The sequence below is a fragment of the Petaurus breviceps genome, unplaced genomic scaffold, assembly GCF_028583685.1.
Source record: "Petaurus breviceps papuanus isolate PSGF00001 unplaced genomic scaffold, PetGlider_PUasm1.0 90842, whole genome shotgun sequence".
NCBI lineage: Eukaryota > Metazoa > Chordata > Mammalia > Diprotodontia > Petauridae > Petaurus > Petaurus breviceps.
The window spans coordinates 21,253,293-21,280,030 of NW_027187358.1; the positions used below are offsets into that span (position 1 = coordinate 21,253,293).

Sequence of the window (26,738 nt, forward strand, 5' to 3'; positions counted from 1 at the left end):
ACTCCTCTTGAAGGAGGGAGCTGGATAGTCCTTGGAAGAAGAAGCTTCCTGTCCTCCAAAAACTGACATAATAGAGAGCCAAAAAGCCATCATTCAGCAAAGGCTGAAGGAAGAAGAGAGTGATTCCCTGCTCAGGTGTACTGAGAGTACTATTTATTAACCTGACAACAACACAAATGAAATGTCTTTCTTGGACATTTATTTGAGATCTAACATAGAACTTCCTAAGAATTATTAAAATAGGCAGCAGCTCACCACTTCTGGTGATTCATATGAGCACAAAAAGATACTGCCAGAAGGAACTTAGAGAATATTACTAATAAAGTATCAGGCAAGAAAATGAAGATCAAAGCTTTCTTTTCCTCATTGTTGCCCACTGAAGGCAAGGTATGCAGATGAGAAAAATAAAACTGGGAAGTGAACAGCTGGCTATGAAGGTGGTGTCTGAAAATAGGATTTGGATTTCAGGACTACAGCTTAAAATAAATGACAGATTTCTGGCCAGGGATGAAATCAACCAGACAAAGGCTGGTGACAAGTATCGAAATTCTCATCAAAAGGGCTTTAAACTAAAAAAGATGAGGAAGGGAGATTACCTACATACATCTCCCAAGTTAAATACCACAGAGATTAGCTACAATGAAGTATGAAGAGAAGCTGAAACACCCAGGGACAAAAACCCAGGGAAAGAAAAGTATGGCCTCAACTATTTATATACAAATGCCAAAGTTTAGGCAACAAATAAGAACTACATGTTTTAATGCAAAGATGCAAACTTGACCTCACCAGTATCACTGAGAATTGGAGGGATGAAACCTAACCCAAAGGTATAACAGTGATGAAGGACTTCAATTATTCAGTCATCTGTTGGAGTTCGTTCTCTCTCTCTCTCTCTCTCTCTCTCTCTCTCTCTCTCTCTCTCTCTCCCTCCCTCTCTCCCCCAAAAGCAGAGTGGCTCCCAATTCTCTTTTCATACCTACTCAACAAAGATCTAGAGAACATGCTAGACTGAATTCTGATTGGGAAATCCAAAAAGTTACAGCGACTCATAATTTTCCATACACAAAATGTACAAGGAGGTTTAGGAAGACAGGTCTGCAGCTACTGGGAAACGGGTCTGGCCAGGAGCACTGGCTGTGCCACAAGAAAGCACTTTTCAGTGCTCAGGGGATTAAGGGACTCAAAGGACTAATTCCGCAATTTGGGACTAAGAAAAGGCCAAGACAGAATACAAAGAGATCCTGGGGGATCCCCAAGCACTTGAAAGAATGGGTGTCTTCTGGCAACACTGTCACAGATCTAGGGCTGAGAGGAGCAGTCTTAAGGGAGTTTGCTGGGCACAGAGCAAGTTCTGGGAAGAACATGGGAGCTATGTGGCTTTGATACCCAGAGCAGAATGAAATCTCCCAGACCAGAGGGGATCCAGAACCTCCAGAGCCTCTTAGTGAGTGAAAAGTACCTGAGTCAAGCAGTGGTATAATGAAACTCCCAACCAGAAACAACCTAACAGACCCAAAATCTGGGTCGGGAACTTGAAGAATTCAGACAAGGAAGGTTGTGAAAAGACCCTGCCCCAGATTGCAACACTCTGCAGACACTAAAATCTTTCAGAACCCCAGCCAGAATACTAAAAGCAGAAAAAGGACTTAAGAAGTCAGAATTTCAAGCCAGACTACCCCCCCCAGAAGTGAACAAATCCCAGCTCTAATTCAAAGTCCAAAGTCAAGAAGTAGCCTGGAAGAATGAACAAACAAAAAAAGAACCCAACAGCAACACAGAAGAAAAGAATGACTAAAAAAAATCTTTAAAAAAGCCTCAAATATAAATGCAGCCTGTACACAAGTCCAACAAAAATTCCTTGAAGAATTAAAGAGGGAACTAAAAAAAATTTTAAAACCAAATGAGAGGGGCAGCTATGTGGCATAGTGAAGAGAGCACCAGCCCTGGAGTCAGGAGGATCTGAGTTCAAATCTAGCCTGAGAAACCTGACACACTTACTAGCTGTGTGAACTTGGGCAAGTCACTGAAGCCCAACTGGCCTGCCTTCCCTGGTCCAAAAAAAAAAAAATCACTAAAAAACCAAGTGAGAGAAGTACAGGAAAGAATGAAAAAAGAGGTATGAGCTAGGGAAGAAAGATATGGAAAAAAAAATTTAACAGCCTGAAAAAAGAGGTACAAAACCTTACTGAAGAAAATAACTCCTTCAAAGTTAGAATAGGCTAAATGGAAGCTAATGACACTAATGACTCTATTAAGCATCCAGAAATAATAACACAAAGTGAAAAGACTGAAAAAATTGGAAAAAACATGAAATATCTCACAACTACTAACCTGGCAATCAGATTGTGAAGAGACCATTTAAGAATCACTAGAACTACCTGAAAGTCATGAACAACAACAACTAAAAAAAAAAAAGAGCCTAGGCATCATATTTTAAGAAATTGTTTTTTAATTAATTAAAAAATTAACCAGATGGCAAAGTAGAAAAAGAAAAAATCTACCAGTTATCTCTTGGAAGAACCCCAGAATGAAAACTCTTTGCAATATTATAGACAAAATCCAGGACTCCAAGGCCAAGGAGAAAAATATTAAAAGTAGTTAGAAAGAAAGAATTCAAGTACCAAGGATTCACAATCAGTATCACACAAGATTTAGCAGCCAATACTATAAAGGAGCAGAGAACGTGGAATATGGTATCCCAGAAGGAAAAGAATCTAGGCTTACAACCAAGAATAGCCTAACTAAAAAAAAAAAACCTGAAAAAATGGGCTTTTAACAAAACAGAAGACTTCCAAAGATTCCTGATGAAAACAATAAGGCTGAACTGAAAGTTTAACATACAAACACAGGAATCAAGAGTCATAAAAGGTAAACATGAGTGAGAAATCATGAGGGACTAAACAAGGTTAAATTGTTTCATCCTTATATGGGAAGATGATACATGTAATTCCTCAGAACTTTATCATCACCAGAGATCATAAAGGGAGTCTAATCAGAAAGGTTTGAAGGTAATACTATAAATTTTTTATGATCTCAAAGAATAGAATAAGTAGGGAAGAAAAATACATTGAGGGAGGGAGAGGAAGAATGGGGAAAATTATTTCACATAAATGGGATATACAGAATTTATACAAGGAAGGAGGGCATTAGAGGGAGGAAGGCAACACTTTCATCTGAAGCAGTTAAAGAAGGATAGAATATACATTCACATACAGTTATATACAAAAACACATCTTACCCAACAAGGGAATAGGAAGAAATGGAGTTAAGGGAAGGTTCTCTGCCAAGGAGAATGACCCTTATACTAGAGGTGATAGAACATAAATGACTAATAGGAAGTTAATATGCAATCTAAGTCAAGAAAGAGTTAAAAGAGCATCGAGTTTCCCTTGATGAATGCAAGTTACCTAGCTCAAATAAAGTACACCCTCTGGTATTGAAAGCACTAGCAGATGTGACTGCTGAGCTACATTCAATGATATCTCAAAGATCAAAGAAAACTGGAGGGTTACCACAAGGAACCATTTTTTTTTTAAAGGAGGAAGAAAACAGTCTATAAACTATAGATTATTGAGTTTGACAGATTTCTAGGTAATTCTAGGTCATTAAATAGATGGCTGGAGAGCCTTTAGGAAGGGAAAAGGTGATTAGAAAGAATCAACATGGCTTTATTAAGAACAGGACATGCCAGATAACCTTATTTCTTTTTCTTTTACATGATCACTAAACCAACAGATAAAGGGAATGCTGTGCATGTAGTTTAGCTAGATTTTGGCGAACTTTGCAATAAAGCATCTCATTGATCTTGTTAAGAATAGGGAGAGATACGAATTAAACAAAAATACAATTATATAGGTTCAGAACTGGTTGGATGGCTAGACTCAAAAAGTAGTTAATGGTTCAAAAATCATTGTGGCAAAAAGTCTCTAGTGGAAGGTAAGTATGTCTAAGGGAACAAAGGGTTGACAGAGTGCTGAGCTAGAAACCAAGACAACCTGGGTTCAAGTCCTTCCTCTGATACATACTAGTCACCTAAACTCTCTGTGGTCTAGCCAACTCTCTAAGACTATAAGGTTTCAGAGAATGTGACAACCTGCATTGAAAGATCTCTCCTACAGTACTTACCTATACAAATGAAATCACAGGTCCAGTACCTATCCCTATAATGTATAGGTCCAGTCCCTATCTCTATAGCTATATGAATAGATAGGTCATGATAGCTGTCTCCAAATATCTGAAGGTCCATCATGTGAAGAAAGGTTCAAATTTTTTCTAGTACCAAAGGCAGCAGGTGAAAACTACAATGAGAACAGCTTAGGTTTGATATCAAGAAAGACTTAACATCAAAAAGATTTTGTTCAAAAATGAAATGGAGGGGCGGAGTCAATATGGCAGAGTAGAAACAGGACTTCTGTGGGGCGGAACATGACACAGAGAAGCTAACCTCCTGCTGAGGACAGCCCAGCAGGCCAGCAGGAAGCGGCCTTTTTAAACAGATCCAAACAAATCTATCAAAACATATCCTATCAAAACAGATCCAAACAAAGATCTAAACAGATCCAAACAAATGAAAAAATTGAAGGCAATGTGAAATATCTCATTGGGAAAACCACTGACCTGGAAAAATAGATCCAGGAGAGATAATTTAAAAATTACTGTACTACCTGAAAGCCATGATCAAAAAAAGAACCTAGAAATCATCCTTCAAGAAATTCTCAAGAAAAACTGCCCTGATGTTTTAGAACCAGAGGGCAAAAGAGAGGTTGAAAGAATCCAATGATCACCTCCTGAAAAAGATCCCCAAATGAAATAGGGTATCTAGACAGGAGGCAGGTTTACCCTCCATGTTGGTTGACTGGTTGGTTGGTTGTTGTTTTTCATTCTTGAAAAGGACCAAGATGACATCATTATGTTGGGAGTGAAGGTACAGTGTGTCTGATTATGGCTAATCAGACCAATACAAGCTTGGAATGCTCTATCACATGTAGGGCACAAATATTCCACATGAACATTTAGAGTGGAGATGTCTAAAAATTTGTGCATCACATGTTTTTTTTTTTGAGCTCCTTCAATTCTGCTTCCCTCATAAAGCATACAACACCTTCTTTGATGCAGACATGCCACACTGGGCGGTCCTTTGCCAGTGTCTTTCAAGTTATGTAATCAATTCCAAAGTTCTTCAGAGACACCTTGAGAGTGTTTTTGTATCACTTCTTCTGACCTCCATGAGGACCTGCCTTGTGTGAGTTCTCTGTAAAAGTCTTTTACGCAAACATATGTTTGGCATTTGAACAACATGGCCAGCCGACTGGAGTTGTGCTTTCTGCAATAGAGTGGGAATGCTTGGAAGTTTAGCTTAAGAAAGGACCTCAATATCTGGTACCTTATCTTGTCAGGTGATATTCAGGATTTTCCTAAGACATTTCAAATGGAAGCAATCCAGTTTCTTGCCATATCGTTGGCACACAGTCCAGGTTTCACAGGCACACAACAAGGTCAGCACAATGGCTCTGTAGATCTTCAGTTTGGTAGGCAGTCTGGTATCTTTTCTCTCCCACACTTTCTTTCAGAACTTCCCAAACACTGAGCTAGTTCTGGCAACGCATGAGTCAACCTCTTCATCTGCAAAGTACACTGCCAAGGTAAGTGAACTTATACACAGCATTCAAAATTTCTCCATTTGCTGTAACCAATGGTTCAATATGTGGATGGTGTGGGGCGGGTGTTGAAGAACCTGCATTTTTTTGTTTTGGTATTGGGCCAAAACTAATACAAGCAGCAGAGAAATGATCCATACTTTGTTGCATCTCAGTCTCAGGGGGTACATCTATGAACAAAAAGTCATGCACCAGCTCTCTATTTATTCTTGGCTTGTAGCCTTCTCAAGTTAAATAATTTATTATTAATGCAAATAGCTAACCTTGATGCTATTTTCATCCTTGTTGAAGGCATCTGACAAAACTGCTGAAAACATCATGCTAAGAGCAAGCACATAGTCCTGCTTCACTCCACTGGTGACTGGGAAAGTGCAAGAGCACTGTCCATTATCCAGAACCAATGCAAGCATGCTGTCATGAAACTGATGCACAAAACTGATGAACTTCTCCAGGCAACCAAATTTTGCCATAATTTTCCACAAGTCCTCATAATTGACATATCAAAGACCTTGGTCAGATCAACAAACATTGCATACAGACCTCTGTTCTACTGCTGGCATTTCTACCCTCCATGTAGGTCTTTAAACAGAAACTAGACAACCTATGTTATACAGGAAATTCTTTTTTTTTTTTTTTAAGCAATTGGGGTTAAGTAACTTGCTCAAGGTTACACGGCCAGGTGTTTCTGGGTGGGTGCTAAGTATCTGAGCCCAGATTCGATCCCCCAGGTCATCCCGACACTGGGGCCGGTGCTCTTACTCGCTGAGCCACCTGGCCACCCCTAGAAACTTTCTTATTTTTTTTTTTGCCTTTTTTTTTGGAGTGGGGAAGGCAGGGCAATTGGGGTTAAGTGATTTGCCCATAGTCACAGGGCTAGTAAGTATTAAGTGTCTCAGGCTAGATTTGAACTCAGGTCCTCCTGATTCCAGGGCCAGTGCTCTATTAACTGTGCCACCTAGCCACCCCCTATACAGGAAATTCTTATAGGGTATGGGTTCAATTAGAAGTTTACTGTGGTCCCTTCTGACTTTCAAAATCTAGGACCCTAATATCTTCATAAAATCGATATATGTCTTTTAAACAATTTAACCGATTTAATACAATAGGAAAAAAAAATCTGTAAACATCATTTAAAAGCAAATAATAATATGGTTCGGATCCAGCCTCAGACACTTAACACAAAAAGTAGCTGTGTGATCTTGAGCAAGTCACTTAACCCCAATTGTCCTCCAAAAAAAGGCAAAAAAAAAAAAAAGAGCAAATAATAATAATGCCTTGATAGCCATTTTTCATTTATCAATAGTTTAAAAAAGGGGATATTTTATAGCCTATAATGTAATACAACTGACCTAAATGCTTAGAAATGTACAAATACAAAGTTGTGAAAATTTTTAAATGCCCAAAGATTTTATAAAGGATCTGTATTTATAATTTTGGAAGCAAGTGATTATAGCTGGGTGGCAGAGAAGATAGAATACTATATCTGGAGTTAGGAAGATCCAAGTTCAAATTCAGCCTCAGATGCTAGCTATGTGACCTCAGGCAAATTAATTAATTACTTAACCGTCGTCTGCCTCAGTTTCCCTACCTGCAAAATGAGGATAATAATAGCATCTACCTGCCAGGGTTATCATAAGGATAAAATAAAATAATATTTATAAAGCATTTTGCAAACCTAAAAGTGCTATATAAATGCTAACTATTCTAAATACTCACCTATTACATTTTCTTCCACAGAGGGACTGAGTTTACTGCTCAGTTCTTCCTGCAAGTCTTCAACAAGTCGGTAGATAATGTTGTGAAGTTTAATTCTGACTCCTTTTTTCACAGCTAACTGCTGGATAACTTTGCTTGCATTCACACTGAAGCCATATATAACACCTGACAGGCAGAAATAGAACTTGATGATTAGTTGACACAAATACTGGAACATTTGTTTGCCTTTCACACAGAAAATAAACTCTTAATTATGTTCTTGACTTCATATGTGAACAAAAGGACAATGTCAAGAGAAAAGAAATTCTGTAAAACTCTTTTTATGATAATTACCAGGTTCTCAAGTGATTAGAGAAATTGACATGGTTTTAATATAAATTCTATTTCTCAGACACCCTGTTGAAGATTACCTAATGGACCATAATGTGGATCCTAGGCAAAACTTTACATCTGATGCTAGGAAAAAAAACAGAATGAAGTACATTAGGGGAAGAAATGAATTACAAATGTTACCAGTGTGATTTCAGAAACAGTAAATTATTAATAAATTAAAATCTTCTTGCCCACTCCTTTAATAAGCTCTTGACTGTAAACTTGCCATAACTCAAAGAAGAAATGGCTTAATGAGTCAGGAATTTTCTAAAGAGTTCCAAACCTTCTTGGAGCTAAACATTTCCTCCATACTTTTTCCAAAGAACATGATTGAGGTACATAAAACTATCATTAAATAAAGCCCTCTTGCTTTTAATAAAACCTCAATAATTTAGAAAAAAACACATGAAAGGCCCCCTGGAAAGGCTGCTCATCAATATGTACACAGATTACAAAATGTAAATTATCTACATTACCTAACATAGTGGTGGTACACAATAGGCATGTCACAAATATACCTTCTATGTGATCAGATAACACCACTGAAAAAGAGTTTTTTTCATATTCTATATATCCTTTATTCTGAGAAAAGGAACATGTTATCCAAACTGCTTGTTTGTTTATAATGCTGTAGTGTTAGTATTGTGCAAAGTGGGCAAGGCAATCTTGAGTTAAATTTATGATATGCAGTATAGTTAACTTATAAGGACATATGGTCCTTGTCATCTTAAAGTTAAAAACTGTTCACACAAAAGTGGTTGGCCATGAGTGAAAGATGGAAAAGTAGCAGGGTAGGTCATAAGGTAAAAGGGAAGTTTTTACAAATCAATGAAAAAAGCACAACAGGCATTTGTTAAACTCAGGCCTTAATAACTGGGCTATTGTCGTAGTAGAAATCATGCCCTCCTTCCCCTCCCCCAAAAAATAAATAACTAGACATCTGTGAGTCCTGGGAAGAGCTCTCCCGTGAGGAAAGCAAGAGAAAGTGAAATAGAGTCATGACTCTACTGAATGGATGCCAGAGACTCTCTTATTCTCTAGCAAGTAAGGTCTCCAATGGCAACAGAAAGCCTACAGGTAACAACAAAAGCTGACAAAGGCTTACATATCAATTGTATACCTAAACAATTCATTTAGTGAAATAAAGGTCACTTAAAATATAGAAACTTTACCATTAAATGTTTCAGCAAGGTTAATGTCATTTTCATTAATATCACCTACTCCAAAATGTAATAACTCCAATTTACATTCATCTGTAGCATCATAGGTATCAATAACATTCAAAATAGCCTCAACCGAACCATCTACGTCACCTAAAGAAAAAAAAAAAGTTTAGGACTACTGATGTTAAAAGGCTGAAATTCCAAAGTATTTCAATCAGAATAATCTAATTCAAAAAAGACATTAAATGCCAATTATAACTATATTCATTTTTCTTTGCCTTGATGATATAGATTACCCATTCAATCTATAAAAACATAATGAATATCTGATTAAAAGTTAAAGTGGTCACTAAGTTGTATTTTATACCACAACTATAAATAAAATATTTGTACTAGAAAAATCTTCATGAGAATTAAATATCATGAATACTTTGTGCAGTAAATAATAAACAAGCACAGCTCCACACAGTGCCTGACACATAGTAAGCACATAATAAACATTTATTGATCAATTGAAAAAAAAAAAGTTCAAAAGCAAAACACATTAACAAACTAGCACCTTTAATGATTATAGGAAGAGTGTTCAAATCTTCTGTTTTCTCTTTAGGTTTTATGTTTTGCATTTTTTTAATTTCTTGATACTTTCTATATTCTCTCTCTTTCCAGTTCAGAGATCCTAACTTCTCCCGGGCTCTACGATGAGAATCTTGGTGTTCCTTTCGTTTTGTTTCAATCACTTTAAAATCCTCTTTCATTTTTGCCTGTTCTTCAGAATACTTCCTCCAATCAACAACTTCACGTGCTCTTTGCTTTGCAAAAAAAAAGTTGGTGGTATTATTTACTGAGGTAGAAATCAGTGGCTGCGATGTTGAAAAGCTGACATGCAGCTTTCTTCATTATGAAAAACAGAATAGTGTCCTGGAAAGAGCACTGCACTTAATGTCAGAAGACCTGTGTTTGAATCTCCTAGGTTCACAGATTCAGACCTGGTAGTGACCTTACTGATCATATAGTGTGACACCCTCCCCTCCCACCCCATTTTATCTATTAGGAAACAAAGAACTAGAGAAGTTAAGTGACTTGACCAAGATAATATAGGTAGTAAAAAGAACAAATATTTGAATCCAGTTTTTTTTAATTAAAATCCAGGATTCACAAGGTTGTTTATGAGGAAGGCACTTTGTACACTGTGAAATCATATGTAATAGAAATAAACTCTTCCTACTATGAAACCATGTAAAAGCTACTTCCTTATAGAATTTATAAAAATTCCTTTATACAATTTGAATTTCAGGGTTTGTGCACTGATACCTCAATGGATCTGCAGGACAAAATTGGCTATGAGGTCTTATCCATGTGGACACTCCCTTTGCTGCTGCAGTTAGCAACGTAACCACCCGTTCTCATTCTGTGCAATTCTTGCATGTTCTTCCATAAATCCTCCAAAGAAACTCTACCCAAGGTTAATGGAATATGAGACCTTCCCTGTCCATTAATAGGCCTCATATGGAGCCCTGCTACAGAGCTAATTAGGCTGTGGGCCACAGGGAGGCCAACACCTTTTTAATCAAGTGCTGATTTCCAACCTTCTCAGCACTATGTCAATCAAGTCTTTGACTGGAAACAGTATATATATATATATATATATTGTATTGCTTGGAGGGAGAGGTGTGGGCAGAGAGAAACCCAGGCTGAGAGAGAAGAAGGAAGAACTTGCCTAGGGGAATTTGCTTGTGGGGAGAATTGACAGAGAGAACTTTTGATGTCAACACTCCCTGGATTGGTAATAAATATCTTACTAACCTTGCTTTTTGGTATCCTAATAGCAATGTCCCAAATAAATACTTCAGTTTTGTCTTGAAGGAGGAGGGTTTATTATATTTTGCAAACAAACCCTGGGAATACACATGTATATTCATAGCAGCTGCTATGGGTACTGAATTGGTGTTACACAAGTCTGGGCAACTTTCTTTTCTCTCATTTTCCTAACATTGTATGGTCAGGAGTATAGAATTCAGGCTGTCCAACTATAATCCTTCATTCCTGCCCTATCATTTTTTAATACTGATGGGAATAAAAATACTTGCATATCTACTTAATAATTTTATTTGTTTGTTTGTTTTTGCTTTTTGGAGGGTGGAAGGCAAGGCAATTGGGGTTAAGTGACATGCCCAAGGTCACATGGCTAGTAAGTGTTAAGTGTCTGAGGTCAGATTTGAACTCAGGTCCTCCTGACTCCAGGGCCAGTGCTCTATTCACTGTGCCAGCTAGCCGCCTTGTCTACTTAATAATTTTAGTGGGAAGAACACAAAGTAAAGAAAGAAAAACTTGAAGCACTTTATAAATGAGAGTAGTGATGAAAAGGAGCTACTGGTTTATGGCATTTTAGTTTAACATCTGAAAGAAACACTTACTCTCCTTTTGCAATATCAACAATAGCATATTTAGGAGTCATACCTCGGATTCTACTTCAAGAATTTCATCTCCCGCAGAAGGAAGGTCCTTCCAACCTATAATTTCCACCGGCATGCTGGGACAAGCATCACTGATTGTTTTTCCATTCTCGTCAAGCAGCAAACGGACTTTTGCCCAACTCTTTCCAGCAACCAGAACTGCACCTTTTCTCAAAGTTCCTCTTTTAATTATAGCTGTAGTTACTGGACTAAAAGGAGAAAAAAGTGTTTTGTAAGGAAAACTCCTACTGTTACAACTCATATATAGTCAAAACATTTTATTGGACCCTAAGACGATGCCATGACGATTGCATACATTTATGTTTCCATGATCTCAAAAAGCAAATTTCAAGAAGATGCTCAACTACCATGCAGAGGTACTTCTAAATGAGTCTAGGGTTGTAGCCATAAGTTCACTATTGTAACCCTAAACTGTTTCTCTATATTTTAAAACTATTTCTTATAAAGAACCACATCAGAATAATAAACAAAATTCCCTTAAAACTGTCAACTGTGATTTTTTTTAAAGTAGTCCCTGTCTAATAATCCAATGTTTCAGTTGTAATCACACAGAACCAAAATACACAACATGAGAAGTGTCTGTCATAAACTTCCTTGCTGACCTTAGACATGGTATTACTAGAAATCACTAGGTTTGAAACATTTTCTCTTATTACTGCTGTGGATTTCATAGAGGTAGCAACAGGGAAATGGAAATTCAGTTGTTACAACTTTGGAGATAATAAGTGATAATCCTGAAGTGTTTAGGACTTTCCAAGCTTTCATTCCTAAATTTTTCCACAACAACATGACTACAAATACTAGGCCCCCCTCTTCCCCTGTACCAGAAAAGTGCAATTAATGAAAACATCTTGATGTCAGAGTCTGGGTGAAATGAGTGAAATAGTTGAGAATGGGAAGAGAATTGGATGCAGAAGGAAAATCTCCATCTTTAGGAAGTAGTATCACAGAAAACTTGTATGATCAAAGACCAGACAAGAGAGCAGAATAGAAAGAAATCATCCAAGCTCTCTTCCACAACTACTCCACATAAAATCCAGAAAACATACCAGACCAAGTCCTGATAAGGAAACCCAAGAAAAAAATCATAATGAATCTTTTCTTGAGTTGGGGTTGGCATCGGACTGTTCCCACAGATGGGAGCAAAAGAATAGAAAGGTTACTTGTTATGATTTTTGAGAACAGTGGCAATCCTGAGGTGTTTAGAATTTTCCAAGCCTCCATTTGCAGACACTTGAGGATGGGGTCTAGCCAGGAGCAGCAGCACAGGACCTTCCAGCACTGGGACTAAACTGAACAAGGGCATTCCCAGGGCTGGACCAGAGCAAGAAAAAGTCTCAGATCCAGAACAAAGATACTTGACACTATGCAGGGAACAGAAACAGATGCCAACTTTTAGCTCTGTCACTGACAACCAATGTGGGGTCATTGATCCACGGGTGAGCCAAGAAAGAAACTTGGACTGAAGTGTGGCATGACAGGGCAAGAAGTAGCCATAGGCCCTATATTGTGTACTGTGCTGCAGTGGTTAGAGCACCAGGCCTGGAGTCAGGAATATCTGAATTCAAATCCAGCCTGAGACACTTACTAGCTGTGTGTCCCTAGACAAGTCACTTAACCACTGTCTACTTCAGTTTCCTCATCTGTAAAAATAATAGCACCTAACCTCCCAAGGCTGTTGTCAGAATCAAAGGAAGGGAGAGGGAAACAAAGAGACTAAGCATTTATATAGTGCCTACTATGTGCCAGGTACTATGCTAAGGGTTTTACAAATATTATTTCATTTGATCCTCCCAACAACCCTGGGAAGTAGGTGCTGTTAACCTCAGTTTTGCAGATGAGGAAACTTCAGTAGACTGAGATTAAGTGACTTGCCCAGAGCCACACAGCTGCAAGGATGGGTCTGAACTCAGGTCTTCCTGATTCCAGACTGACATACTATCCACTGTCACACAGGTGCCTCTATCAAATGAGATATTATTTGTAAAGTTCTTAGTACAGTACCTGATACATAGAAGGATCAACGATGATAATGTATTACAGAAGCAAGTAGTAGCTGTGTGACTATGACCCTGGGACTGGACCAGGATCCAAGAGGACACAAACCAGGATCTAAGCTCACCTCACCTCAGACACTGTCCCCCAGGTATACACAAAGTCTAGACCTAACATAAAGTTATAAGTCAGGAAGTAGGCTGGAAGAATAAGGAAACAAAAAAAGAATTCCATCATAAAGAGCTATTACTGTGACAGAGACACTTAAGACACACACCCTAAAGAAGAGAATGACTCCAAAACATATACAAGCAAAGCCTCAAAGGAAAACACATCTTGGACATAATTTCAACCAGAATTCCTGGAAGAGATGAAACAAGAATTTTTAAATAAGCTAAAAATGATTTTATAAATAAAATGAGAGTACTAGAAGAAACAATTAGAAAAGAAAAAGGTGCCTCCATTTGGGGAGGGGGGAGGAATGGAAAATAAATGAAAGAATTAAAAGGATAATCAACAGTTTAACATAAGAAGTATAAAAACAATGAGAATGGACCAAATAGAAGTTAATAATTCCATGAGATAACAAGTAATATTAAAGTCAAAAGACTTAAAAATAGAAGTATTTCTTATCAGAAACAACATATCTAGAAAATAGATCAAGATAATTATAAAATCATTGGACTACCTTATGAAGGAAGATGCTATCCACCTCTAGAAAAAGAACTAATAAACAGAAGTACACATAGTATGATTTTACATATATTTATAAATTTGCATCAAATGGTGGCCCTTTCTAGTTTGGGGTGGCATGGGAGGGAGATAGTTTGGAACTTAAAATGTAACAAAAATACATAATTTTTAAAAAAAAATTTATCACTGGACTACCTGAAAGTCAACCAAAAAAAAAAAAGAGCATAGATATTCTATTTCAAGATGCCATAAAAGAAAACTGCTTAGATCTCTGAGAAGTAATGAAAAAAATGAAAACTGAAAGAATCTACCAGTCACTTCCTGAAAGAAACTTCAAAATGAAAACTCCCAGAAACATTATAAACAAAATCTTAGGCTTCTAGGTCAAAGGAAAAATATTGCAAGCAGCCAAAAGGAAAGAATTCAAGTACTGAGGAAAGAAAGGAACATACAAGATTTGGCAACCACCATTATAAAGAATCTGAGAGCTTAAAATACAATATTCCAGTATTGATCGCTTATCCTTATTTTTTTTCCTCTTTCAAAAACAAAACTATGTATCATATGGGCATATAACTTTTTTGTGACTTAATTTTTTAAGCCAACAAAAATCCATCTCCTCCACCCTCCCCCAAGTCTTTGAATAAGAAAGGAAAACAAAACCCTTGTAAGAAATATGTATGGTCAAGCAAAAACAAGCAAAGTCATATGCTCAGTTAAGAATATGTACCTTCCTCCCTCTTCTGCAGAGATGGGAGATTATGAGAGTACAACATTGCATATACTATTGGAATTGATTTTGGAGTTTGAGGAATTGCTTTTTTCCTCCTTTTTATTCTTTGTTATAAAGGATAACTTGTTAGTGACACAAGGATAAATAAAAAATTAAGGTCACATAAAAACCAAAGATAACAAATTTTTATAGAGTAGAAATGTTTAGTTAAAAAAGGAAAAGAGTACCATAACCAAATACAGTAATAGGAAATCTAGAATACAAAAATAGAGCTACATTAATATAATTACTACCAAGTATTGGATTAATTAGAAAGCATAACCAATAAATAGCAATATATTTATATATATACATATATATACACAATCCTACCCCTTTCCTTTATCTGTTCGAGACTCTACCACTATTGCTTCCACAAGACCAGTGGGATCTCCTTTCAGCTCCAATATCTCTGCAAGAGCAACTGTTGCCTCTGCCAGAGCCATCAGATTGTCACCCTTAAAAAAGAAAAAAAAATATTACTAAAAATTATCTTTGATGTAATTACTCACTATATATACTGGTACTTAAGATAGGAAGTACACTAATCTTTAGTATCTACATTATACTTTTTCCTCTTAAAGGGTATTCAATTAACTTTTAATTAATTATAAGAACGAATTAAGAAAAAAATTTCTAGAAAGATAAGTTAGCCCAAGGTCAAAAGTTCCAAAAAGGAAGCAAGCAACCTATGCCACACTATTCACTGTTGGTAGATCTCTATAACTCACCACCATGCATCCCATCTTTTACTTTCTCTACTTTTTTATCTTCCTCTCTTTTATCCTTCTTATTCTCCTAAACCTGCCCTTATTAATCTTCTTTATGTTTTTATTTTCCTAGTGCCCAACCACTATGTAGGTATTTAATAAATGTGTGTTGAATTGTTGAGTTTTCTTCCCTCATCATTTCTCCTAATAATGTTTTATATCTATATGAAATTTTATGCATTTCAAACTTTTTTTTAATTAAAAAAATTGTTTTTTGCTTTTTGGAGGGAGGAGGGCAGGGTAATTGGGGTTAAGTGATTTTCCCAAGGTCACACAGCTAGTAAGTGTGTCAAGTGTCTGAGGCCGGATTTGAACTCAGGTCCTTCTGACTCCAGGGCCAGTGCTCTATTCAGTGCACCACCTAGCCACCCCAATTTAATTTTTTAAGTCAACAAAAATCTATCCCCTTCACCCTCCCTCAAGCATTTGAATAAGAAAGAAAAACAAAACCCTTGTAAGAAATATGTATGGTAAAAACAAACCTTGGTACTGGTAATGCCAATAACATGTCTGTGTCTGCTCTCTAAGCCCATCACCTCTCTGTCAGAAAATGGGCTGCATGTTTCATCATAGGTCTTCTGGAATCTGGTCATTGTGGGTATCAAACTTTCCACACACTTCTCATATGAATTTCATAACAATCATATGAGTTGGTAAAGGGACTAGTATATTCATTTAATATATGAGGAGACCGAGGTTCAGAAGGATTAACTGGCTTACCAAAAGTCACAAATTAGTATAGAACTATAACAGGTATCTTAATTTCTAATTGTGTGCTCTTTCTACTACTGTATCCGACCACCACAGTGGGCAGGTACGTGGTACACTGGATAGCAACCCAGACCTGGAATCAGAAAGACTTGATTTTAAATCCAGCCTCAGATACTTACTAGCTGTGTAACCCCGAGCAAGTCACTTAACTCTGTTTGCCTCAGTTTCCTCATCTGTCAAATAAGCTAGAGAAGGAAATAGCAAATCACTCCAGTATCTTTACCAAGAAAACCTTAAATGGAATCACAAAGAGTCAGACACGAATGAAACAACTGAACAACAAAATCTGCCCACAGTATGGGGTGATGACACTCAGGACTAACGAAACTAATGACACTGGTTATAAAAAATAATAACTGGGCAAGAACTATGAGTAAACAAAGGGTATTTTAGAAAGGTCAAAGTACTCAGAATCAAAAAACCTATGGCCATATCCTGCCCCTGCCACTCCCTGGCTATGTGTTCTTATTCAAATTACTTTTCTTCTCTGGGCCTCATTTTCTTCATATGTAAAAATAAAGAGGCTGGGCGGCCAGGTAGCACAGTGAGTAAGAGCACCGGCTCCAGTGTCAGGATGACCTGGAGATTGAATCCCGGGCTCAGACACTTAGCATCCACCCAGAAACACCTGGCCGTGTAACCTTGAGCAAGTTACTTCACCCGGATTGCTTAAAAAAAAAAAAGAAAAAAGAAAAAAAAATAAAGAGGCTAAGCTAGATAACCTCAAAGGTTCCCCCAAAAAGACACTCTGATTCTTATGATTTGATTAATTCTCATACTATACACATAGTAAAGGAACTACTTCTATAAGAAAATAGGCAACAGTTACTTTTCTTCTAAAAAAGGGGGCTCTTTGCTGCTACATACTATGGAAAAACGAAATTTCACTGCCAACCCTCCCTGGAAGTCACCTCTGCCATTCCCTGGGTAGATTCATACATCTGCTATAGTTATCTAATGTTATCAGAGAAAGAAAGTCTTATATTTCCAGATGCCCAAGGCTTCAGCACCTCATCTCATTATCATAAGCTTGAATGTTGTGCTTCATGCAGATCTAAAATGTAAATCAAGGAATGTAACAGGAAAATTAAAAATATACTATAGATATGAGAGATTCTGAAACAGAGAGATGGTTTTAATATTAATATAAGAAATTATTTCTAAACACTTGAGACCCCAGAAAATTTTGGGCAAGTAAAGACAGAATGAAAATTTAACTGTAGGAATATAACTCTGTGTCTATGTGTGGGTGGGTGTGTTCAATGAAAGCTGACAATAAAAAAAAAAGATCTGTTTGCTATGGGCATGCAGAGGGTCTTGATGTGAATAAAGGAAACAGTTAATGTCACTTAAAAGCAGTATTTGAAGAATGAAGGAATTAGCCTTCACTGTATTTAAGGGGCAAGAAGGGACTAATTGGTTAAGTGAAAGGAAAACTATGTCATGCTCCAAATCTAACAGCTATAGTAACTGAAAGTCAATCAATAATCAATGAAATAAGCCCAGTATTTTCTCTGATTTGTTTTAATCTTCCTAGAATTTCATAAAATATTTTTAGCCTATTATTTCCCTGAACCTTATTTCAATGTTGATACCCTTCACAAAGACATTATAATAACCCCAAAACGGGAGTCAAAAGACCTGGTCTTTAATCTCAGCTCCAGAATTAAGCAGCGTGACCTCAGGTATGTCATTTAATGTTCCTCATCTGCAAAATGAGGAAAATAAAATCACAAGATTACAGATTTAGTGCTGGAAGGGACCTCAGTAGCAATCAAATCCAAACCTCTCATTTTAAATATGAGGAAACTTGGGTGGAGCCGAGATGGTGCAGTGAATATAAGGAAACTAAGACTTAGAGAGATTTAAAGAATTGCCCTGGGTTGCACAGCAAGTAGTATCTGAGGTAAAATATGAATCCAGGCAGGTGTGATAGTAATGGCAATTAAAGATTCCCCTGTATTGGCCTGGTTTTCAAATTGATTGTGTTAAAACCCAGAGCTTGTTAATCCCACCTGTGGCATGGACTTGATGTGAAAAGAAAGTCCTAAACTGGGAGGAGCTGGTGACGTAGATTTGGAGAGACAAGAGAGAGGCAGAAGAGGCAATTCAAAGTGGCTCCCAGCAATTCTCTCAGTCTCTCTCTGCCTCCACGAGGTGCTGCTTCCAAAAAGTTCTTCTGCCTCTCTCTTGTCTCTCCAAATCTATGTCACCAGCTCCTCCCAGTTCAGGACTTTCTTTTCACATCAACAAGTCCATCCCACAGGTGGGATTAACAAGCTCTGGGTTTTAACACAATCAATTTGAAAACCAGGCCAATACAGGGGAATCTTTAACTGCCATTACTATCACAGCAGGTCAATGCCAAAATTCTAGCTACTACTCCATACCACCTCCACAAAATAATATCAGCTTTGCCTATTTTACAGATTGGTTCTGAGAATCAAACAAGATAATATATATTAAAGCATTTTTAAGGAAGGAAATCAATACCTATTAACAACCTACTATGTGCTGGGCATTTAGAAATATTATCTCATTTGATCCTAACAACTCTGGGACATAGGTGCTATTATTATCCCCATTTTTGAGTTGAGGAAACTGAGTCAAATAGCTGTGAAGTGACTTGCCCAGTATCTGACAGCTGATAGATTAACTTTGGACTCCAGGTCCACCTAACTGCCTTTCAAAACCTTGAAAGTCTAAACAAATTTAATGTATTATTGTCACCTGAATATGGTTATCTCTGAGTTACTTACAACTTACCTTAAGTGCAGAGATATGTATTGCCTGAACATCACCCCCATACTCTTCACAAACCACATCATAAGTCAACAATTCTTTCTTCACTCTTTCAGGATCAGCCTCTGGTTTGTCACATTTGTTTATAGCAAGAATGATTGGAACTTTAAAAAAATAAGAGTTTCAAAAAGGTGAAATGATAAGTGAGTTTACAGTACAACTTCTTTCTCGGTCACTTAAGATGATAAGTCCTTATCCATACTGATTTTCCTTTATTCAGTGGCTTTACAACATTCACTTTGGGGTCTAATGGTGATTGTAAGTATAAAAGTGAGCAATTCTTTACTGACTTTACCATTTCTGTTATATACAGCAAAGATGTAAAATGGGGCCTGTGTTTTCTTTTTTTTTTCTTTTTGGAGGGCAAATGGGGTTAAGTGACTTGCCCAGGGTCACATGGCTAGTTTTTGTGTTAAGTGTCTGAGGCCAAATCTGAACCCAGGTCCTCCTGACTCCAGGGCCAGTGCTCTATTCACTGCACACCTAGCCACCCCCTGGCCTGTGTTTTCAATAGGAAACCTAGTGAAAATATGAGCTATACAATCTGCAGGTCACTGATTTAACTTAGTCACTGATTATTTCCCTGGAAACTTCCTGGAGATTTTGAGTACTTAGTAAAATGACAAAATATGAAAATGTTCTAATAAAAGTTAGAAAATCACTGAATTTGAGGCAGCTAGGTGGTGCAGTGAATAGAGCACAGGCCCTGGAATCAGGAAGACCTGAGTTCAAATCCAGCCTCAGACACTTGACACACTTACTAGCCGTGTGACCTTGGGCAAGTTGCTTAACCCCAACTGCCCTCAAAAAAAAAAAAGAAAATCACTAAATTTTAGAGCCAGGAGGATCTCCCTAATTTTACAGATAAATAAACAGAGGACCAGAAAGATAAAGTCTCTCCCTCTGTCAGACAGGTTAGCTAGATAGTAGTAGCCACTCCTGGGTGGATCCCAATGCTGATAGTCATGGAAATTCTGACCTTTTCCTGAGTGAGTTTTCCCTCCATAGGGAGCCTGTCAGCCCTTCACTCCCAGGGACTTACCACATTAATGAAGAACTTAGCGTGGACACCCAATGGACATTAGCCCTCCTACAGTTCTGAACTGAGAACCCCAATCCTCACTCAGCTTCCCCAAGGAGCAGGGATTAGGGGCATGCACCACCATTCCCACCCAGCTTGAGCAAGGTCCTAGAGCTCCTAATGGACAAAGTCAGGACAAAAGTTTAAGTCTCATATTTCCTGGTCCAGTGTATACTTTTTAATCAATCAATCAATAAATAAAACCTCACAATGTGAGAATGGAAACAGTACTTAACAAACAAAACAGAAGCACATTTTTGGCAATAAATACACCTAAGTACAATTGAGGAATTCCTTATATGTCTTTAAAAATTATTTCATAAGTAAGACCAGGAGAATAATATTCATGACAATTATAAAAATGCCATTGGAAAGAAAGAAAGAACCAAAGGAACTGAGTAACTGTAAAATTTCCCCGTTCTATCTTTTCATCGTCATTTTAAGAATGGCCTGTTGGGTATAAGAGGTATATATTTTGAAATAAAGGATATATAATTTTTTTCATACTTCTACCACTACTATAAGACCCAATATAGGATCAAATGAGATAAGCTATGTGGAAAAAATATTGTAGTTTAAAGATGTAGTTTAAAGACCTATTTACATGTAATATATTGTTTATCATTATCTGAAAGCCATAAGAGTAAAAAACATAAACATAAATGTATATGTATATAAATGTAATTACAAAATAGACACACAGATTGATAATTAAGTTCATCTAGACTGAAGAATGTGAAGATCTTCAAATGCTTTAGGCAACCATAATCAAAGACCTTTAAAAAGCTTTCATGGTTCTATTGTCAATCTCAGCACTCCCACTGAGTATGGACCCAAAATACATTGTAACTGCTCTCAAGAATCTTAATCCAATAGATTTCAGATTAGTAGACCAAAGGAAAAGAATCCATTCCTGCTGAGTTTACCCACTGCTTTAATGTTTATTTACCATCATCAGTAATACCAGCACTCATTCCTAAACCTGGCATAATGAATTCTCAATTACATTAATGGAGGGAAGCAGAAACTAAAATAATGCAAAACTGAATAACCCAAATATCTGGTATTGAGATGTGTCTTATGTTTTAACATGCCTGTATCACATAAAAATTGCTTCCTACTATAAATGTCTGACAAGAGAAACTAGGTCTGATTCTATTGGACATATTCTCTTCATATAAAGTAAATGCAGGGAGATAGTTGTCAATAAATCAGAGATAAGAGTTAGTTATATGCCTGAGAAGTCAACAAAGTAAATCCATAAATATTAGAGAAAGGATTGTCCCTAAATTTGGAAGCAAGATTTGTGACTGCATAGGGGATAAATCCCACTAGGGACAATAAAGTGGGAACTGAGAATCAATATTGCTAGGTACCTCCTCCTGGGAAGATTCTATATTACTTTCACAAAACTAACTCTTTCTCAAAAGGGAGTAGGTACCATCCCAATTTTACCAAGGGAGAAGGAGGTGAAGTTATTTCCTACACTTTGCACAGTTAGTAGTAAGCATTCTCTCTGATACAGTATGAAAATTCATTTGGGGGATTTAGAAGAACAGATTTGTGACTAGAACTGCTTTCTTAAATTGTGCTAGGTTCATGAACTTAAATCAAATACTAAAGCAAAAATGGTCAGTCATACAAAGTACCTTGAGCATTTTGGGCATGTTGAATAGATTCCACAGTTTGTTTCATTACTCCATCTTCAGCTGCCACAACTAATATGATAATATCAGTAAGAAAAGCACCCCTGGACCTCATTGCTGAAAAGGCAGCATGTCCTGGAGTATCAAGAAAGGTTATCTTTTCCCCAGAAGGTAGAGAAACTATAAAAGCAGAATTCCAAAGAGACAAGAAATTTAAAATGTATCATCTTTAAATTAAACAAACACAAGTGCCATTCCTAAATGTATTCTACTCTGAAATAAGTAATGATTTGATTTGTTATAGCAAACAATTCGAATTCAGAGTAGAGATGATAAATTCACATTAAAAAAAGATGATGAAACTTCAATATCATCTTTAAACTGCACATGAAATCTTCTGTTATGTAGCATTCTTTAAATATCAAGCTTACAACAAAATCTAAAAACATGCCTATGTAATGTGAATGTGTGTATATACGTTTACAGGTATACTTAGATAGAGGGCACGGGACCAATTTAACAGGAAAGGATGATACTTAAAAGGTGAAATTAAGAGGTGAGAGGAATATAATGAGAGGAGATGGGGAGAGACAGAGTGGGGCAAACTATCTCATACAGAGGAGGCAAGGGAAAATGGTTACAATGGAGGGGAAGAATAGAAAGGCAAAAGGGAATGGGTCAACCTTATTCCTATTGAATCTGGCTTGAGGAGGGAGGGAAATACACACTAGGTAGGGGATCTCACCCTCCAGGAGAATAGGGGGGGAGGGGGATGTGAGGGGGGATGATGGAAGGGAGGGCAGGCTGGGGGGGAGGGAAGTTGGAAGCACCCACTTGTGAAAAGGGACAGGATCAAAGTAGAGAACAGAACAAGTGGGAGGTGGGATAGGAGGGAGGGAAATATAGTCAGTCTTTTACAATACATCTACTATGTTATTGTTTTGCATTAGCCGCACATGTACAACCTATACTGAACTGCTTGTCTCCCCAGTGGGGGTGGGTGGCAGGGGGGGAGGGGAATGAATCTGGAATTGAAAGTTTTAAAAATCAAATATTCAAATATATATATATATATATATATATATATGTATGTGTGTAAAAAAAAAATTTAAAAAAAGAAGTTAAAAAAAAACCTGCCTATGTATATTCTGAAGAAAAAAACCTAAATAATCAGGGATAAGAGACAGAACCTATGTTTTGCAAATGTACACCACTCCATTTTAGAAAAAAGAAAACAGTAGCTACATCAATTGCCTGAGCAACAGTCCCAGAAAGAAAGTTACAAATACATGATCCAACTAGAATTATGGGATGATTTTAAATCCAAAGTTTATTATCCATTTAAATTGAAAGGGGATTAGAACACTAAATTTACCTCTTACAAAATTTAACTATTTTATTAGCTAGAGAATGGGATGTCAGATGGACAGTCCAAATACTGCACTGGTATGCAAATGATAAGGATTAGCTGTTATTGCTATTATTATAGCAACACTTATATCATGAAGGATTTAAGGAAAAATTTGGACAAGAATCACTTAAGATAAGAAGGCATTAAAGCAGCAGAGATGAAGGAGGGGTGCCCATAACAAAGAAATCATGGATTTATCAAAGCATCCAAATATATTTCATCCAAATCAGTAGTAGGTTTGTGCTTCAGTCTGTCCTCTCGATACTTTTAAACTGAAACACTGCATTTCACATTAGTAACATATGAAAATTATAAATGGAATTCCTAAGCACATTAAAAGATAATCTATATTCATACCGAGGAAGGCACCAATATGTTGAGTTATGCCTCCAGCTTCCATTGCTGCTACTTGAGTTTTTCGCAGTTTGTCAAGTAAAGTTGTTTTCCCATGATCAACATGACCCATTATGGTAACAACTGGAAACCTCGGGACTAAGAAAGTTGGATCTGCCTCAGGCCTACAATTAATAGCAAAGAATTTTCATTCCAAAATATAAGAAACATTGTATATCCTGTGTACTGGATCTCAATTTGCTCTTTAAGTTAACAAGTCAGCATAATTATCACCTACACAAACATCATTATACTTCCTTTGTTCTAGATATGAAATTATTTATGGCTAAAATATATATTAAGTAGTTTTATTATTCAATTCATTCATTTTTAGTTAGCATCCTTACAACTCCCTACACAGTGGTAGATACCTAATAGATATTCAATACATATTTGCTGAACGAAAATTTTTTATTCAAGAGTTATCTATCATACATGGCAAACTGAGAAACACAACTGTCATTCATTTTTAACAATTAAAACACATCTTCAAAGTAACAATGTTGCTTTTTTTAATTTTCTTTTTTTTTCTTTATTAGTTTACTTTTAGTTTACAAGATTCAGTTCACAATCAACAATATTGCTTTAAAATGCTTTGGATACTTGAAATAAGAAAAAATTTACCTCAATACACTCATAGCATTTTCAAGATATAAAGTAATTCCTAAAGCATATGTTTTAAATAACCAAGCCTAGAATGTACTACCTCATCAACTCCAATTCTTAGAACATTTCCTTTTCTTCAAAAGTCAGTTCAAAGGCCATCTCCTACATAAGACTTTTCATGATCTTCCCTCAACTGGCTAATACTTCCCACCAGAATTACCCTGTATTTGCTTTGTATATATTCCACTATGTACATGATGTCTCCAGAGTAACATGTAAGCTCCCTGAGAGAAGCAACTTTTCCTGTATCCCCAATATCTGGCACAGAAACTGATACACAGTAAGTACTCAATAAATCTTTGGTGATTGACTGATTTTAAAAATATCAAACTTGAGTTTTTTACCTTCTCACAGCATCTTTGTTTTCTCTGACTTTTTCTTGTTTTAGTTGAACTCTTTTGTACTTCTTCCCAGATTTTCTTAAAACTTCCTTAATCCAAACATCATCTAGGGGTGACTCAGGCTCAAGTAAGTCAATGTCAAGTGCAGTGTTCAACAGGGCCTCATATACGTGATCTAATGAAAGAGATGATACATCTTTTAAGAAGAACAGAGTAGGGGGCAGAGTAAAGATGGAGTAGAAACAGGACTTCCTAAGGGCTCTGGCTTCCACCTCCTCTAACTCAGGTAAAAAAATGACTCTAGACAAACTTTGGAGCTACAGAACCCACAAAATGACACAGAGAAGCTAACCTCTTGCTGAAGACAGCCCAGCAGGATGGTAGGAAGGGGACAGCCCAGTGCTCTGGGAGCAGCCCAGTCCCTCACAAACCTGAGGCTTTAGCCTCAAGGCAGCCATGGCTGGAGGGACTTCAGATCACCAGCAGCTGTGGCAGTTCCCAGGATTATCAACCCATAGATGCTAAAGACAAAGTGAGAGATCAGTGTAGACTTTTCGGGAGCAGGGAGTTTGGGAGTCCAGTCAGGCCTTTGCCCCCAGGGCCACAAGCAGCTGAGGCTCAATGGTCCTGCAACCGCCACCATGTGGCTGCTTCAGAGCTCTTGGTCTGCAGATTGTAAGGGGACCAAGTGACCAGTCAGGTGCAGTCAGAACTCCTGCACCCAAAGCTTCCAAGAAAAATAGGAGCTGGTTACAGGCCACAAAGGACCTTAAAAAGGATTCTGAAAACCAAATAAGAGAAGTGGAGGAAAAATTAGGAAAGAGACATGAGCATGATGCAAGAAAATCATGAAGTGAGAGTTAAGAACCTGACTGAAGAAAACACCTTAAAAAATAGACTAACTCAGATGGCAAAAGAGGCTCAAAAAAGCAATGAGGAGAAGAATGCCTTAAAAAGCCGAATTTGCCAGATGGAAAAAGAATCTCAAAAGCTCACTGAGGAGAATCATTGCTTCAGAATTAGATTGGAGCAAATGGAAGCTAGTGACTTTATGAGAAATCAAGATGCTGTTAAACAGATCCAAATAAATGGAAAAATAGAAGGCAATGTGAAATATCTCATGGGAAAAACCACTGACCTGGAAAATAGATCCAGGAGAGATAATTTAAAAATTATTGGACTACCTGAAAGCCATGATCAAAAAAAGAACCTAGAAATCATCCTTCAAGAAATTCTCAAGGAAAATTGCCCTGATGTTTTAGAACCAGAGGGCAAAATAGAGATTGAAAGAATCCACCTATCACCTCCTGAAAAAGATCCCAAAAAGAAAACTCCTAGGAATATTACAGCCAGGTTCCAGAGTTCCCAGATCAAGGAGAAAATATTACAAGCAGCCAGGAAGAAACAATTTCAATATTGTGGAAACACAATCAAGATAACACAGGATCTGGCAGCTTCTACACTGAGGGATCAAAGGACTTAGAATATGATATTCCAGAGGTCAAAGGAGCTGGGATTAAAACCAAGAATCACCTACCCAGCAAAACTGAGTATCATGTTTCAGGGGAAAATATGGTCATTCAGTGGAATAGAGGACTTCCAAGCATTCTTGATGAAAAAAATCAGTTGAATAGAAAATCTGACATTCAGATACAAGAAGCAAGAGAAGCATGAGAAGGTAAACAGGGAAAAGAAATCATAAGGAACTTATCAAAGTTGAACTATGTATATTATTCCTACATGGAAAAATTATAATTATAACTTAAGAAACTTTTCTCAGTATAAGAATAGTTGAGGGGAATAGAAATGTGTGTGTGTGTATATATACATATAGGTATACATACATATATATGTCTATATAGAAGGGTATATGGGCACATGAATACATATGTGAGTGTGTGTATATATGTGTACAGGTATACATAGACAGAGGGAACAGGACCAATTTAATAGGAAGGGATGATACTTAAAAGGTGAAATTAGGAGGTAAGAGAGGAATATAATGAGAGGAGATA

General features: G+C 37.1%; 1 protein-coding gene across 3 annotated transcripts in view; it reads right to left on the bottom strand.

Moving 5' to 3' along the window:
- MTIF2 (mitochondrial translational initiation factor 2) overlaps positions 1-26,738 on the bottom strand; it is a 46,459-nt gene that overhangs the window by 7,110 nt on the left and 12,611 nt on the right. For all 3 annotated transcript variants that reach the window (XM_069071724.1, XM_069071723.1, XM_069071722.1), the window contains 9 exons: positions 24,727-24,898; positions 23,681-23,841; positions 21,916-22,092; positions 19,150-19,289; positions 15,176-15,300; positions 11,366-11,570; positions 9,468-9,717; positions 8,918-9,058; positions 7,374-7,538 (listed from right to left, as the gene is read on the bottom strand). In XM_069071724.1, the coding sequence (XP_068927825.1) occupies positions 7,374-7,538; positions 8,918-9,058; positions 9,468-9,717; positions 11,366-11,570; positions 15,176-15,300; positions 19,150-19,289; positions 21,916-22,092; positions 23,681-23,841; positions 24,727-24,898 (1,536 nt within the window). The remainder of the gene's footprint in view (positions 1-7,373; positions 7,539-8,917; positions 9,059-9,467; positions 9,718-11,365; positions 11,571-15,175; positions 15,301-19,149; positions 19,290-21,915; positions 22,093-23,680; positions 23,842-24,726; positions 24,899-26,738) is intronic.